Source organism: Capricornis sumatraensis, chromosome 5 (assembly GCF_032405125.1).
Source record: "Capricornis sumatraensis isolate serow.1 chromosome 5, serow.2, whole genome shotgun sequence".
Classification (NCBI taxonomy): Eukaryota; Metazoa; Chordata; class Mammalia; order Artiodactyla; family Bovidae; genus Capricornis; species Capricornis sumatraensis.
The window spans coordinates 118,989,984-119,006,694 of record NC_091073.1 but is presented as its reverse complement, the minus strand read 5'-3'; the positions used below and the strand labels follow the sequence as shown (position 1 = coordinate 119,006,694).

Below are 16,711 nucleotides of genomic sequence, written 5' to 3'. Positions count from 1 at the left end.
AACCTCGAACTTCACTTGAGCTCTCAAGAGAGTCCAAAACTGAGACGACTGTCTTTCGTTTAGTCCGAAGCTAAAATGGGATGTGGGTTTTAGCACCACACCGGTGTCAGTTACAGCCACGGAAGCCGATGCAGGCTCACTAGGAAGAGGATCAACCAGGGGATGGCACAAACACTGGCCAAGGAGAAGAGACTGCTGTAGATCCTGGGGGCCCTGGCTTGCCTTTTGACCCCTTTGGGTCCCTCTTGTTTCTGGGTCATGGGGGGGAGGGGTGAGAGGCAGAGAAGGCTGGCGTGGTGGCTGCAGGTGGCTGGCTCAGGGCATTTGGCTGGCTCAGCGGAGAGCTCTTTCCTAGCAGACAAGGAAACATTGCGCTAGGTTAACAACAGGCACGGCTTCACAGGTGCGAAAAATGGCTCCATACCAGCCCTGAGCCCTGAAAAGCATGTGGGGTGAGGAGCGAGTGTCGTCAAGAAGTGTCTTGGGAACAACCATGTTTGAGAGATACACAGAAGGATAAATTCCTGCAAAGGAGATTGGGCACAGCTGAGCAACGCAAGGGGATTTTGTGTTGAACACAGCTCAATGCCTTTTTGTTGGATTTTGCTCTAAAACTCCAAGAACACTTCTGGGAAAGACTGGTCACTAGAGGTAATCTGTCTGCCATTGCAGGGGCTTCCCAGGTGGCGCTGGTGGCAAAGAGCCTGCCTGCCAATGCCGGAGACATAAGAGACGCAGGTTTGATCCCTGGGTTGGAGGATCCTTTGGAGGAGGCCATGGCACCCCACTCCAGTATTCTTGCCTGGAGAATCCCATGGACAAGAAGAGCCTGGCGGGCTACAGTCCATGGGGTCACAAAGAGTCGGACACAACTGAAGTTGACTTAGCACACATGCCAGTGCAGGAGACACAAGAAATGCAGGTTCAATTGCTGGGTCAGGAAGATCTCCTGGAGGAGGAAAATGGTAACCCACTCCAGTATACTTGCCTGAAAAATTCCACGGACAAGCGGAGGCTGGTGGGCGATGGTCCATGGAGTCACAAAGGGTCAGACACGACTGTGCACACACATACGCATCAATACTACAGTAACCTCAAGCACAGGGAAGACCAGAAGCCGTCCACTGGGGACACCAATAGGGAACTGGTAACAGTGCCAGAAATGACACCAGAGAGACGATGCTGAGGGCCTCCAGACAGTGATTCACTGCAATGAGTGAGAAATGAAGTGGAAGCAGCTGTAGCTAATCCTTCCTCAGGAAAAATCAGGTTACTTGGGCAGAGGGGGCCACCAGTGTCAAGAGAGTGCCTAGCTATTTATTAATTTACATGTTTGTTTATGAAAAGTGAGACCCAAGCATCCTTGAAACAGATGAAAGCGCCATTAGGAATGAAGTTGCTGACAATATTGAAGCAAAAATTATGAGTGAACTTGAGTAATAAGTTAACCGTTATTTGCTGTCTGGAGGGAAGGTAAAACCAAGGCAAGGAATATACTGTTTCCAAAGATGCATCATTCACAAAATCGATTCAGTTCTGAGACACAAGGATGTGCTTATTAAGTTACTAGGTCCTGAAAAGGGGAGATTTTTCATATGCTTTATTCTCAAAGCCCTCGGTAATAAAATGAGTAATAATCAACCAAGCAATAAAAAGTACCAAAGGCATTGAGGGTCACAAAGATAATGCCTGGATGAGAGTGGAACAAATGAGTAGGAACAAAAGCAATGAAAATAAACTTATAAGATACTGCTAAATAGGGGCTTAGAGGAAGAATCAGTTCAGTTCAGTCCCTCAGTCGTGTCCGACTCTTTGCGACCCCAGGAATCGCAGCACGCCAGGCCTCCCTGTCCGTCACCAACTCCCGGAGTTCACTCAGACTCACGTCTATCGAGTCCATGATGCCATCCAGCCATCTCATCCTCTGTCATTCCCTTCTCCTCCTGCCCCCAATCCCTCCCAGCATCAGAGTCTTTTCCAGTGAGTCAACTCTTCGCATGAGGTAGCCAAAGTACTGGAGCTTCAGCTTTAGCATCATTCCTTCCAAAGAACACCCAGGACTGATCTCCTTCAGAATGGACTGGTTGGATCTCCTTGCAGTCCAAGGAACTCTCAAGCGTCTTCTCCAACACCACAGTTCAAAAGCATCAATTCTTCGGCACTCAGCTTTCTTCACAGTCCAACTCTCACATCCATACATGACCACTGGAAAAACCACAGCCTTGACTAGACGGACCTTTGTTGGCAAAGTAATGTCTCTGCTTTTGAATATGCTATCTAGGTTGGTCATAACTTTTCTTCTAAGGAGGAAGTGTCTTAATTTCATGGCTGCAGTCACCATCTGCAGTGATTTTGGAGCCCCCCAAAATAAAGTCTGACACTGTTTCCACTGTTTCCCCATCTATTTCCCATGAAGTGATGGGACCAGATGCCATGATCTTCATTTTCTGAATGTTGAGCTTTAAGCCAACTTTTTCACTCTCCTCTTTCACTTTCAAGAGGCTCTTTAGTTCCTCTTCACTTTCTGCCATAAGGGTGGTGTCATCTGCATATCTGAGGTGATTGATATTTCTCCCGGCAATCTTGATTCCAGCTTGTGCTTCTTCCAGTCCAGCGTTTCTCATGATGTACTCTGCATAGAAGTTAAATAAGCAGGGTGACAATATACAGCCTTGACGTACTCCTTTTCCTATTTGGAACCAGAATACATTGCTCTAAATATCCCTATAGTCAAAATAAGGTATCCGAAGCATTAGAAAAGATGTCTGGGCTTTAATTTTAAAAAATATAGAACGTAGCCAGCCCAAAAAGAAGAGGGAGATAAAAATCTAAAGCAGAAAAAAAATTGGAAAAACACAAAAAGCAGATCTGATAACATCTAAGTACATGCTGAGAGAAACACAATTCAAAGTACCATCTCTGCAGGTGATCTCAGAGAATATAAAGGGTGGTTGACAAAATCAAAGTAAGAGCAACAGGGCTGTCACTTATGTATCAGCTCCTATCACTATCTTAAGGCTTTCCCCCAGTGGCTCAGCAGGTAAAGAATTCGCCTGTGGTGCAAAAGATGCAGGAGCCTTGGTTTGATCCTTGTGTTAGGGAGATCCCCTGGAGAAGGAAATGGGAGCCCGCTCCAGTATTCTTGCCTGGAGAATCCCATGGACAGAGGAGCCTGGCGGGCTACAGTCCACGGGGTCGTAAGAATTGGACACGACTGAGTGACTAACACACACACACTTCTAGGGAAGCTAAAGCTCAGAGAGGATAGGAATTTTCTCATAAAGGAAGCAGTTTTCTCTACATCTGACTGTCTCTGTTAGAAAAGACGCAAAGCAGAGAAAAGTGAGGAAAAAAACGTGAAGGGCAATGATGATGAGCTGACAGCCCACATTTTTATGCACAAAGTAATCACTGTAAAAATCTATTAGAATTCAGTCAAATGCAAAAAAATGACCTATAAGAAACATATGATAAACGTTTGAATTGTCATACCATACCTTAGTATCCTCTTCAGACTCTCCAGGCTTATCTACTTTGTACCTTATTCTCCACCCCAATTATTTCATTAAATCGTTTTTTGTTTTGTTTTTTTTTTTTTTTTTTGGTCATGCCATGCACCTTGCGGGATCTTAGTTCCCTGACTAGGGATTGAACCCAGTCCTTTATCAGTGAAAGCACAGAGTCCTAACCGCAGGACCACCAGGGAATTCCCACATTAAATTGTTGTACAGTTCTGAGAATAGAATTTTTATTTATTCCTATTTAACAGGTGTGGGCTTCCCTGGTGGCTCAGTGGTCTAGAATCTGTCTGCCGATGCAGGAGACACAGGTTCAGTTCCTGGGTTGGGAAGATCCCCTGGAGAAGAAAATGGTAACCCATTCTTGCCTGGGAAATTCCATGGACAGAGGAGCCTTGTGGGCTACAGTCCATGGGATTGCAAAGAGTTGGATGTGGCTTAGCAACTAGATAACAATTTAACAGATGAGAAAACTTAGAACTAGAAAAGTGAATCACCTGCCAAGCGTCTTACAGCAAGTGAGCGATAGGGTTGGGACTCACCCTGATGTCTGGTGTTCTCGTATCATAGAATTTTTTTTAAGTTAAATCTATTATTTCTATTGGTATAATTTGTACGCCACCAGAAATTCACCCTTCTAAAATATATAACTCAGTGATCTTCAGTATTTTCACAAGGTTGCATAATCCTCGCCACCATCGAGTTCCGGGACATTTCACCACCCCAAACAGAAACCTGGTCCCCATCAGCAGTCACCCTCCTCCCCCCACCCCTGGCAACCGCTGATTCACGTTCTGTTCCTGTGGATGCGCTTAGTCTGGGCATTTCATCTGAATGGACTCATAAATACATGGTCATTTGTATCTGGGGCTTCCCTGAGAACTCAGCTGGTAAAGAATCCACCTACAATGCAGGAGACCTGGGTTCGATCCCTGGATTGGGAAGACCCCCTGGAAAAGGGAAAGGTTACTGACTCCATGGACCTAGAGAATTTGATGGACTGTATAGCCCCTGGGGTCACAAAGAGTTGGACACGACTGAGCAACTTTCACTCACTCACCCCATGTGCATCTGGCTTCTTCCACTTAGCAAAATGTCTTCAAGTTTCATCCATGCTGTAGCAGGTATCTCAAGATTTAAGAGTCAGGAGACAATTTAGACATCTTCTATCAAGTCCTCTTATTTTACAGATAGAAAACAGAGGCCTAACTCAGCCTATATATTTAGTGACAAGTCCTTTCCCTCCTAATCCCGTATTTTTTCTACCATGCTACAACTACCAAGAGATTCCACAAACAGATGAAAAATATCATATTAATTTAACATATCTGACGTTAGACAAAAACATAGGTAAGAAAACCTGATGTTTTATGAAAGGCTTTCCATTTCTGTAAGTGAAAGTTGCTCAGTCGTATCTGACTCTTTTCGACCTCATGGACTACATACAATCCATGGGATTGTATATAATCCATGAGATTCTCCAGGCCAGAATACTCGAGTCGGTAGCTGTTCCCTTCTCCAGGGGATCTTCCCAACTCAGCGATCGAACCCAGGTCTCCTGCATTGCAGGCGGACCCTTTACCAGCTGAGCCACTAGGGAAGCCCGTTTCTGTAAGGAATCCCATAAATCAATGACTTGATATAGCACCTGATGCTCATGTAGGGAAACAGCATAGCTGCCACAGCATATTATGTGACTTAAAGTTAGATTTTACTTTCTATGTATAAAGGTAACTATTGAAAACATAAGGTTGGAATTACCCTTAGTGAAAGTTCCAAGTTTTCTCCTCCCCACAGATTCATGCCCTTGTCATACTGTCCAATTTCATTAAAATAATTCCTACTAATAGCAAAAATTCCTCCAGCCATTGCAGGTGACCTACAAAGGACACACAGATATTAGATTAATTCCCTATGTGCAGGCATTATGGATTTTCGCCAAAGTTATATTGAATATAGTGATAACAGTTAAAAACTAGAAAAAACCCATGTTAGCTTCAAAATTTTCTTCCGATACATTGAAGTATGTACTCATTTAATTCTCATGACAGCACGTGACGTTTATTCCCCAGACTTACAGAGAAAGAAATAAGGTTCAGAGAGGTTACGTAACTCGTAGAAGATCACACAACTCTAGCTAAATTAAAATAGAGGCAAAGATGAAGGACTTGCCAGGTTATGGTGTTAGAAAATTGACTCATATAGTTTGTGAAACAAAGAGGGTAACATTAAAGGAGAAGTGAGCCTGCAGTCAAAGTGATTAGAAAATGTGGGAAGTGACCTGGAGAAAGTCTCTTGAGAAACAGCCTCATAAATGCAACTAGAAGCCCTAACAGTGAGGTTATTCTCACATTTAAAAATATATTTTCCAAGACTAATATCCAAGGAAAATGACCTTCTTCTCAAACTATAAAACTATAGACAGAAGCCCTGGGATAAATATTTTATCTATGAATTTGGCAGACATTGACTTTTTCTGGGCTATCCACAGTGCTAGTATTCTGATCGTCGATCAACATGCAACTCATTCCTGAGAATCATGTCTACATTTTAAAGCTGGACAGCTGAAACCCAGGTGTATGTGGTATTCTGCACTGGCATGAGACGCTCAGTTCAGTTCAGGTCAGTCACTGTCGTGTCCGACTCTTTGTGACCTCATGAACCGCAGCACGCCAGGCCTCCGTGTCCATCACCAACTCCCGGAGTCCACCCAAACCCATGTCCAGTGAGTCTGTGATGCCATCCAACCATCTCATCCTCTGTCCTCCCCTTCTCCTCCTGCCCTCAATCTTTCCCAGCATCAGGGTCTTTTCAAATGAGTCAGCTCTCCGCATGAGGTGGCCAAAGTATTGGAGTTTCAGCTTCAACATCAGTCCCTCCAATGAACACCCAGGACTGATCTCCTTTAGGATGGACTGGTTGCATCTCCTTGCAGTCCAAGGAACTCTCAAGAGTCTTCTCCAACACCACAGTTCAAAAGCATCAATTCTTCGGTGCTCAGCTTTCTTTATAGTCCAACTCTCACATCCATTCATGACTACTGGAAAAACCATAGCCTTGACTAGATGGACCTTTGTTGGCAAAGTAATGTTTCTGCTTTTTAATATGCTGTCTAGGTTGGTCATAACTTTCCTTCCAAGGAGTAAGTGTCTTTTAATTTCATGGCTGCAATAACCAACCACAGTGATTTTGGAGCCCAGAAAAATAAAGTCAGCCACTGTTTCCACTGTTTCCCCATCTATTTCCCATGAAGTGATGGGACCAGATGCCATGATCTTCGTTTTCTGAATGTTGAGGTTTAAGCCAACTTTTTCACTCTCCTCTTTCACTTTCATCAAGAGGCTTTTTAGTTCCTCTTCACTTTCTGCCATAAGGGTGGTGTCATCTGCATATCTGAGGTTATTGATATTTCTCCCAGCAATCTTGATTCCACCTTGTGCTTCTTCCAGCCCAGCGTTTCTCATGATGTACTCTGCACAGAAGTTAAATAAGCAGGGTGACAATATACAGCCTTGATGTACTCCTTTTCCTACTTGTAACCAGTCTGTTGTTCCATGTCCAGTTCCAACTGTTGCTTCCTGACCTCCATACAGGTTTCTTAAGAGGCAGGTCGGGTGCTCTGATATTTCCATCTCTTTCAGAATTTTCCAGAGTTTATAGTGATCCACACAGCCAAAGGCTTTGGCATAGTCAGTAAAGCAGAAACAGATGTTTTTCTGGAACTCTCTTGCTTTTTCAATGATCCAGTGGATGTTGGCAATTTGATCTCTGGTTCCTCTGGCCTTTTCTAAAACCAGCTTGAACATCTGGAAGTTCACGGTTCACATATTGCTCAAGCCTGGCTTGGAGAATTTTGAGCATTACTTTACTAGCATGTGAGATGAGTGCAATTGTGCGGTAGCCTGAGCATCCTTTGGCATTGCCTTTCTTTGGGATTGGAATGAAAACCGACCTTTTCCAGTCCTGTGGCCACTGCTGAGTTTCCCAAATTTGCTGACATATCGAGTGCAGCACTTTCACAGCATCATTTTTTAGGATTTGCAATAGCTCAACTGGAATTCCATCACCTCCTTTCAATGAAAGAAACAAAACCTACCACATTCTATTATTACAGACTTTTAGAAACAAGATAAACAATGAAATGTTTCTCTTCACTAAGCTTGAGAAATCACAGTAATAATCTCTGCAGGCTTCCCCCTCCTCCCAGTACCTCTATGCTATTTTTCCATTACCAGAAGAATTCTCACCGGATAGGTGTAGTGGGTCCTTCCGGTCCCTCTATCTCATAAGAGAGAACATGATCCCATTTAAATTCCAGACGCCAGTTGAAAGCTCCCCTCACAATAGGAGAAGGCTGGTATTCCAGGGTCATGTAATCAATGACATCTATCAGAGGACACACCACCATTTTGGGGTCCTTGGCAATGGCATTCAGCAAGGGTTCCAGCCAGACTTTATTCACTTCACAGTGGCTATCCAGAAACACTAGAACGTCCCCTGGGGAGGCAAAAACAGGCGAGTGTTAGCCCCTGTGTCGGAAACACCCGACAACATGAATCAAGGTTCAGTGCAGCAAGTATTTATCCAACATTTATTATGAAAATAAAAGTGAACTTGCTCAGTCGTGTCTGACTCTTTGCGACCCCATAGACTGTAGCCCACCAGGTTCCTCTGTCCGTGGGATTTCCCAGGCAAGAATACTGGAGTGGGTTGCCATTTCCCTCTCCAGGGGATCTTCCCAACCCAGGGATTGAACCCGGGTCCCCCGCATTGTAGGCAGACACTTTACCGTCTGAGCCACCAGAGAAGTTTGACTATTAAGGTGCTTTCAGTGTCCCTGGGAGGAGGCAAGAAATGTATATTTGATACTGTATCAAAAATGCAGGACAGTGTGTGCCATAGATATTCAGAAGGAGCTGGTGACTGCGGGTTAATGCTACAATCCCTAACCTCTTTTGGCACCAGGGATCAGTTTCGTGGATTTGGGGAAGACAAGGTTCCCATAGACCAAGGGTGGGGTGAGGATGGTTTCAGGACGACTCTCATAAGGAACATACAGCCTGGATCCCTCGCATGCACAGGCAACCGTTCATGCTTCCGTGAGAATCTAACGCGGCCACTGATCTGACAGGGGGAGAGGCCCAGCGATGGGGTGCAGCTGTGAATGCAGGCGAAGCTCCGCTCACTCGCCCACCCCCTGCCCAGCAGCCCCGTTCCTGACAGGCCATGGACCACTACCTGTCCACGGCCCAGGGGTTGGGAACCCCTGGTCTGTTTGCTCTTTCACCCAAACACACTGCCTGTGCGAACGCTGCCATCAGAGGAGAGACTAACACAGACGCAGATGTCCTTGGTTCCGCAGCCCTTCTTCCGCCCTTTTGATTCCCTCGTGAGAAGCCAAGATCAGTTCTTTTCCCCCCAGGATGTTTCTGGTTTTGCCATACGGATGTCTGAGGATGCGCTGAGCCCCCCAACACAGGAAATAATTCATATCAAGTTCCTCTCACCAGGCTTTAGCAAGCAGCTTTATTCAAAAATCCTAATTCTGACAATGTGACTGAAGGTAGCTGAGTTCTCTTCAGCTCAGTTCAGTTCAGTTCAGTCGCTCCGACTCTTTGCGACCCCATGAATTGCAGCACGCCAGGCCTCCCTGTCCATCACCAACACCCGGAGTTCACTCAGACTCACGTCTATCGAGTCGGTGATGCCATCCATCCATCTCATCCTCTGTCGTCCCCTTCTCCTCCTGCCCCCAATCCCTCCCAGCATCAGAGTCTTTTCCAATGAGTCAACTCTTCACATGAGGTGGCCAAAGTACTGGAGCTTCAGCTTTAGCATCATTCCTTCCAAAGAAATCCCAGGACTGATCTCCTTTAGAATGGACTGGTTGGATCTCCTTGCAGTCCAAGGGACTCTCAAGAGTCTTCTCCAACACCACAGTTCAAAAGCATCAATTCTTCAGTGCTAAGCTTTATTCACAGTCCAACTCTCACATCCATACATGACTACTGCAAAAACCATAGCCTTGACTAGATGGAACTTTGTTGGCAAAGTAATGTCTCTGCTTTTGAATATGCTATCTAGGTTGGTCATAACTTTCCTTCCAAGGAGTAAGCGTCTTTTAATTTCATGGTTGCAGTCACCATCTGCAGTGATTTTGGAGTCCCAAAAAATAGTCTAACACCGTTTCTACTGTTTCCCCATCTATTTCCCATGAAGTGATGGGACCAGATGCCATGATCTTTGTTTTCTGAATGTTGAGCTTTAAGCCAACTTTTTCGCTCTCCTCTTTCACTTTCATCAAGAGGCTCTTTAGTTCCTCTTCACTTTCTGCCATAAGGGTGGTGTCATCTGCATATCTGAGGTTATTGATATTTCTCCCGGCAATCTTGATTCCACCTTGTGCTTCTTCCAGCCCAGGGTTTCTCATGATGTACTCTGCATAGAAGTTAAATAAGCAGGGTGACAATATACAGCCTTGACGTACTCCTTTTCCTATTTGGAACCAGTCTGTTGTTTCATGTCCAGTTCTAACTGTTGCTTCCTGACCTGCATACAGATTTCTCAAGAGGCAGGTTAGGAGGTCTGGTATTCCCATCTCTTGAAGAATTTTCCACAGTTTATTGTGATCCACACAGTCAAAGGCTTTGGCATAGTCAGTAAAGCAGAAACAGATGTTTTTCTGGAACTCTCTTGCTTTTTCCATGATCCTGTGGATGTTGGCAATTTGATCTCTGGTTCCTCTGCCTTTTCTAAAACCAGCTTGAACATCTGGAAGTTCACAGTTCACGTATTGCTGAAGCCTGGCTTGGAGAATTTTAAGTATTACTTAAGTATTACTTTACTAGCATGTGAGATGAGTGCAATTGTGCGGTAGCCTGAGCATCCTTTGGCATTGCCTTTCTTTGGGATTGGAATGAAAACTGACCTTTTCCAGTCCTGTGGCCACTGCTGAGTTTTCCACATTTGCTGGCATATTGAGTGCGGCACTTTCACAGCATCATCTTTCAGGATTTGAAAGAGCTCAACTGGAATTCCATCACCTCCACTAGCTTTGTTGGTAGTGATGCTTCCGAAGGCCCACTTGACTTCACATTCCTTACTGCTTCTCAGATATCTATTTCAAAATTTCTTTATGGTACTGTGTCAGACCTGGAAGAGGACATGGCAATCCACTCCAGTATTCTTGCCTGGAGAATCCACATGGACAGAGGAACCTGGTGGGTACAGTCCATGGGGTCAGAAAGAGTCAGACACGACTGGGCCACTGAGCACGCTGTATCAGACAACTCACTCTGGAATATAATATCTGTTATGTTCATGCCTCGATCAAAACTGAGCTAAAAAGAACCCCGTTTTTAAACATACATAGCTTTTTTTCAGTCAACACTTTGCATTTTTCATTAAAATAGCTTCTATGACATTACATCACACAAACATTTAAAAAATCACACCAGCCAATTTGATAGGTGAAAAATACCATCTGGTTCTCCAAAGAAGATATGCAAATAGCCAACGAGCACATGAAAAGATGCGCGACGCCATTCATCTTTAAGGAAACGCAAGTTAGAACAGTGAGGTACCACTGCACACCACTTCACATCTACCAGAGTTAAAACAAAAGAGAGAAAATAGGAACTGTTGGGAGGGTGTGGGAAAATCGGAACTCTCATACGTTGCTGTGTGGCGTGGGAAGTCAGTTCAGTCGTGTCCGACTCTCTGCGACCCTACGGGCCGTAGCCCACCAGGCTCCTCTGTCCATGGGATTCTCCAGGCAAGAATACTGGAGTGAGTTGCCATGCCCTCCTCCAGGGGATCTTCCTGACGCAGGGACAAACCTACACCTCTCATGTCTCCTGTATTGGCAGGTGGGTTCTTCACTACTAATACTCCCTGGGAAGCCCAAAATGGTCCACCCACTGTGCAAAATAGCAGCTCCTCAAAAAGTTAAACAGAATTACCACGTGACCCAGAAATTCCACTCATTGGCACGTTTTAAAAAGAATTCAGGGGACTTCCCCGGCAGCCCAGTGGTTAAGACTCCACGCTTCCAATGCAAGGGGCACAGGTTTGACCCTTGGTTGAGGAACTAAGATCCCACATGCTTTGAGAACAACAACAATTAAAAAATTTAAAAGAATTCAAACATACCCGTGTATATGCATATCTATAGCAGTACTCCTTATATTATCCCAAAGATGGAAATAGCCCAAGTGTCCACCAACAGATGAGTGGAGAAACAAACTGCATGTACACACCCCATGGGATATCATCCAGCCGTAAAGATGAAGTACTGGTACATGTCCACGAATCTCAAAAGCATTATGCTGGTGAAAGAGCCAGCCATAAAAGGTCTGACTTCGTTGCTATGAAGTATCCAGAATAAGTAAATCCAGAGACAGATGAAGACTGGTGGTTGCCAGGGGCTGGGAGAAGTGGAAATTAGAAAATTTCCCGATTTGTGGGTCTTGGGGTGATGAAAATATTTTTGAACTAGAGGAGGTGGTGGTTGTACAACATAGTGACTCTGCTAAATGCTATATGCCCAGATTAAGCTAACTTCTTAGATTCTAAAATCACTGAAGGGCCAGAACTCCCCCAGTGGCTCAGCGGTAAAGAATCCAATGTAGGAGACACGGGTTCAATCTCTGGTCTGGGAAGACCCCGCGTGGCGCGGGGCAACTAAGCCCGGGAGCCATAACTATTGAGCCTGTGCTCTAGAGCCCTCAGGTTGAAAATACTGAAGTCGAAGACTACTGCACTCACGTCTGCAACTTCTGAAGCCTCCACGCCCGGAGCCTGTGCTCGCAACGAGAGAAGCCACAGCGGTGAGAAGCCCGCACGCGGCAACTAGAGTGTAGCCCCCGCTGACCACAGCTAGAGACAAGCCCGCGGGCAGCAACAAAGACCCAGCACAGCCAAAATAATAAACAGATTAAAAAGCCAAACACTGCAGGACACTAGTTCAATGGACCTGGTAAAGGATCTCTCCCATCCTTCCTCCTTAAAAGATATATCTGGGGAATGTTCAAAACTGAATTGCTCGCTGAGGTTAAAAGTCAGGAGAAATATTCATCTTCCCTGAGTGGAGGCTTGCTTCCTGCTTTCCCGTAGCAACCTTTGTTGCTGTCGTCCAGCTGCTCAGCCGTGTCTCTTTGCGACCCTGTGGACTGCAGCACACCAGGCTTGCCTGTCCTTCACCGACTCCCTGAGTTTGCTCAATTCATGTCCATTGAGTTGATGATGCCATCCAACCATCTCATCCTCTGTTGCCCCCTTCTCCTCATACCCTCAGTCTTTCCCAGCATATCCTATTTACACAACTTATCTAGGGATTGTGTTTTGCAAGCTTTGTTTTCCTATTTAAAAAACAAACAAATGCTGTATCAGTCTCTCTCAGTATTTTCAGTCTCTTTCTTCCCTTGCTTCACTTTATTTTATGCTTTTCTTTAGTGTCAACATTTTTACATTTAAACATTAGCTTGTTGTTGTTCATTTGCTAAGTCATGACAGACTCTTTGTGACCCTGTGGACGGCAGCATGCCAGGCTTCCCTGTCCTTCACTGTTTAATCATAGCCCATTATATCTATTTTAAACATTCTCAATTTGGTCTCTAAAGCAATTATTTTTAAGGTATTAAATATTTTAATTTTTATTAACAATAAAAATATTATACAATAATATATTGAATTATGTTATTGCTATCTCTCTTAATTTTTTTGTTTTGGGATTGATGTTTGATAATGTGGCATGCAAAATCTACTTATGGGGGAGTTTACAGAGAATCTCTATATGCTTAAGTGTATGATCAACTTTTATAAAATATCCAAGCGTTTCTACTTCATTCACACCATAAATCTGTTAAACATCTGGATTTTGTGAAAAAAATTCAAGTGACTCTGCTACTTGAATTTCTCATTTTTGTTCATTTGCTATTTCCATGACCAGCAATGTGGTAATACTATTCACTGCCGTGGAAATCAGAATTTGGGGGTTTGCTTCCTGAATTGTGTGACCTGGAACAGGTCTCTGGTCTATTGGGGAGATTAGTTTCTTTAACCAGAAGATAAGGGTGGTGAGTTCTAAAATCTGAGAGACTTCCCACCATGAATGGTCTGTATTTTCATTAGTTCTCCCTGTATTTCTCCTACTTTTATTTTACAGATTTTATCATTTTGAAGCATATAATTAAATATCTATGTTTTAATTTCTTATTTATTTGTTCTACTCACTGTCTGGGCTTCCCAGGTGGTGCTAAGTGGCAAAGAACCCGCCTGCCAGTGCAGGAGATGTAGGAAATGAAGGGTCGATCCCTGGGTGGGGAAGATTCCCTGGCGGAAGGCGTGGCAGCCCACCCCAGTATTCTTGCCTGGAGAATCTCACGGAGAGGGGAGCCTGGTGGGCTACAGTCCATGGGGTCACAGAGAGTGGGACGTGACTAAAGCAACTTTGCGTGCACACACGGGATCACCTGCTAATAAACACTTGTTTAATGCTTAATGCTTAAAAAAGAGTGCTCATACTGACTTCATTCCATCATTGCAACAACCACATTAGTGATATATTTTTGTTCTCATATCATGGATTAGGAAGCTGAAGTTCTGAGAAGTGACTTGCCCAAGATCCCGTAACCGGTAATTGGCACATACCAAACTGGAAATGAAGGCTCTGCTTCAAAACCCAGTGCCTTCTGTTCTGTCAGCCATCACCTCCCTCGGATGTTTGTGGCAGAGAGTCAGACACTGCCCTCTGCGCCACATAAGTAAACATATTAACAGGTTCTGGGAATTAGGATGACCTCAAAGGGAAGGGCATTACTCTGTCTCCCATATGAGACAATAAACCGTCTCTCGTTCTGTGTGACGGTCACAGAGCACCACAAGTTCTCAATGGCGTGTTTGATTTTGCTGACCTGTTACCTTTAGGATGGCAGTTGAAATCTACACCTCATCACTGCCCTCTTGGCCACCTGCTCACCATCCAGGCCAGTTCAGTGGAAGATGCTCCATTCTCACCCCCTGATCGCCTTGTATTTATTCCCCCAAACTTCCTGCTCTGCTGTGGACTACTCTTTTACTCTCTCCACAGTTCCCTTATTTAAAGTAAATTTCTGGACTTCCTTAGTGGTCCAGGAAAGAACCTGCCTCTCAGTGCAGGGGACATGGGTTCATCCCTGGTCCGGGAAGATTCCACATGTCACTGGGCAGCTTTAGGGAAAGATGGAGGTGGTCAAGCTCTCTTGCCCCACGCCTCTGGCTCTCACCCCACATCCTGTCAATGCGTGCTTTTGTAACAGCTGAGATCACTTGTAGCACCGTGTGTGTGCGTCATGATGTACCTGCTCGGCCACGGGCCATTTCTGCTCTGTAACCTCCTCCTGAAAGGCCTCTGAGGCTGTGTTACGGCTGTGACCACTGGGTCAACCATGAGAGAACACAGCGTGTCTGCTGCTGGAGCTGCTGTGCCAGTCGGGAGAGAATAAATGTGTCTGCAGTTGCTACAGCTCCTTGAGTTTTCTTCCAGCTTCCTTGCTCGCACCTTGCCTACCCTGGCTTCAGTGGACAGTGTGCACTGTGAGATTCAGCAAGACAACTAAGCCCCTGAGCTGCTACTACTGAGCCTGCATGTCCCGACACCCCAGAGCCTGTGCCCCACGAGAAGAGAAGCCACCGAAATGAGAAGCCCACCCCTCATAACTAGAGAATAGCCCCTGCTCGCCGCAACTAGAGAAAAACCCATGCACAGCAATGAGAACCCAGCACAGCCAAAAAGAAAGAAAACGCTTTTAAAAACTAAAATCCTTTAAAAAAAATTAAATTTCCCTACACTAAATTCTCCTGCAGACCTCCTTGCCTGATGTAACCCTGACTCTCCCGAGAAGATGCTGTTTCTCTTACAAAGTCCCTCCTTTTCCTCCCTAACCACAAGAATCCTTGGGTTCAGGACAACTCCAACGTTTCCTAGATGCTTATGGCTGCTTCCAAACCATAACATTTCTGCTCCCACGCAAAAAAGTCCCCTTTCCTTTCAATTCAGGCCATCTAATTAGAGCTTCTCTTTCTCAATTTTTCTCCACTTTGCAAAACTCTAGCCTTCTAATTCTTCCTGATAGAGTTAAACCCACCCAGCAGTGGTCATTTTCCCTCCTGCCAAGGACACACCACAGGCTCATCACAGCTGTCTCAGTTTGAGGGCAACTTCGGTCATTACATAGGCAGCATCACCCACAAGGGCGAGTGGACAGGCAGCCACGAACATTACCAAGAAAACTCCATCAGAGGCAGGATGCTAGAGAACAGGGCCGCGCTGTTTTGTACAGGGTGATTTTGACCGGCCTCTCTGATAATGTGCCACTGAACCAGAGACCTGGACAAAGTGAAGTAACAGGTCACTCAGGGGGCTGGAGAAGGAACATTCCAGGTGGGAAAATCACATGCAAAGAAAGGCTCTGAGATAGAACAGCTGGTATGTTTGAGGAGCAGCAAGAAGGTCAGTAACACCAGGGGAGAGCGAGGGGGAGGTGAGTGACGAGGGCAGGGCTTCCCTGGTGGTCCAGGGGTTGAGAGTCCGCCTGCCAATGCAGGGGACACGGGTTCAACCCCTGGTCTGGGAGGACTGCACCTGCCACAGAGCAAGCAAGCCTGTGGCCGCAGCTAGTGAAGCCCACGGGCCGAGAGACCATGCTCTGCAACAGGAGAAGCCACTGCAACAAGAAGCCTGCCAACAGCTACGAAAGAGTGCCCCCGCTCACCACGGCTAGTGAGAGCCCAGCGACAACAGAGACCCGTGCAGCCAAAAACAAATGAATGAAACTGAAAAACTGCAATGCAAAAAGCATCTTTTAAAAATGTAGAATATCATCAGGATCTTAGAGTAAGAACTTCTCAAACAAGACACAAAAATCATAAAGAAAAATATTGATGAATCTGGTTATTTCATTATTAAGTTAAAGCTAGTGGCCATGACTTTTTAAATGAATTTCACTTCTCCCTCCTTTTCTACTTTTCCTTTTAGGTGGTGCCATGTGGTGCGTAGGATCTTAGTTCCCCCACCAGGGATGGAACCCATGCTCTCAGTGAGCTCAGAGTCTTAACCAGTGGGCCACGAGGGAAGTCCCAAAGCTATCGGCCCTTACAATAAACCTCCAAAATGTACAACAGCTCCTGTGCGGTCAAAATTTCTTTCTACTCAT

The 16,711-nt window shown here is 45.2% G+C and overlaps 1 protein-coding gene across 1 annotated transcript in view; it reads right to left on the bottom strand.

Annotated features, from left to right (window-relative positions):
- Positions 1-16,711, bottom strand: part of GALNTL5 (polypeptide N-acetylgalactosaminyltransferase like 5) — a 51,217-nt gene that overhangs the window by 9,899 nt on the left and 24,607 nt on the right. The window contains exons 5-6 of the mRNA XM_068972880.1: positions 7,766-8,015; positions 5,280-5,397 (exon numbers count right to left, since the gene is read on the bottom strand). Coding sequence (XP_068828981.1) covers positions 5,280-5,397; positions 7,766-8,015 — 368 coding nt within the window. The remainder of the gene's footprint in view (positions 1-5,279; positions 5,398-7,765; positions 8,016-16,711) is intronic.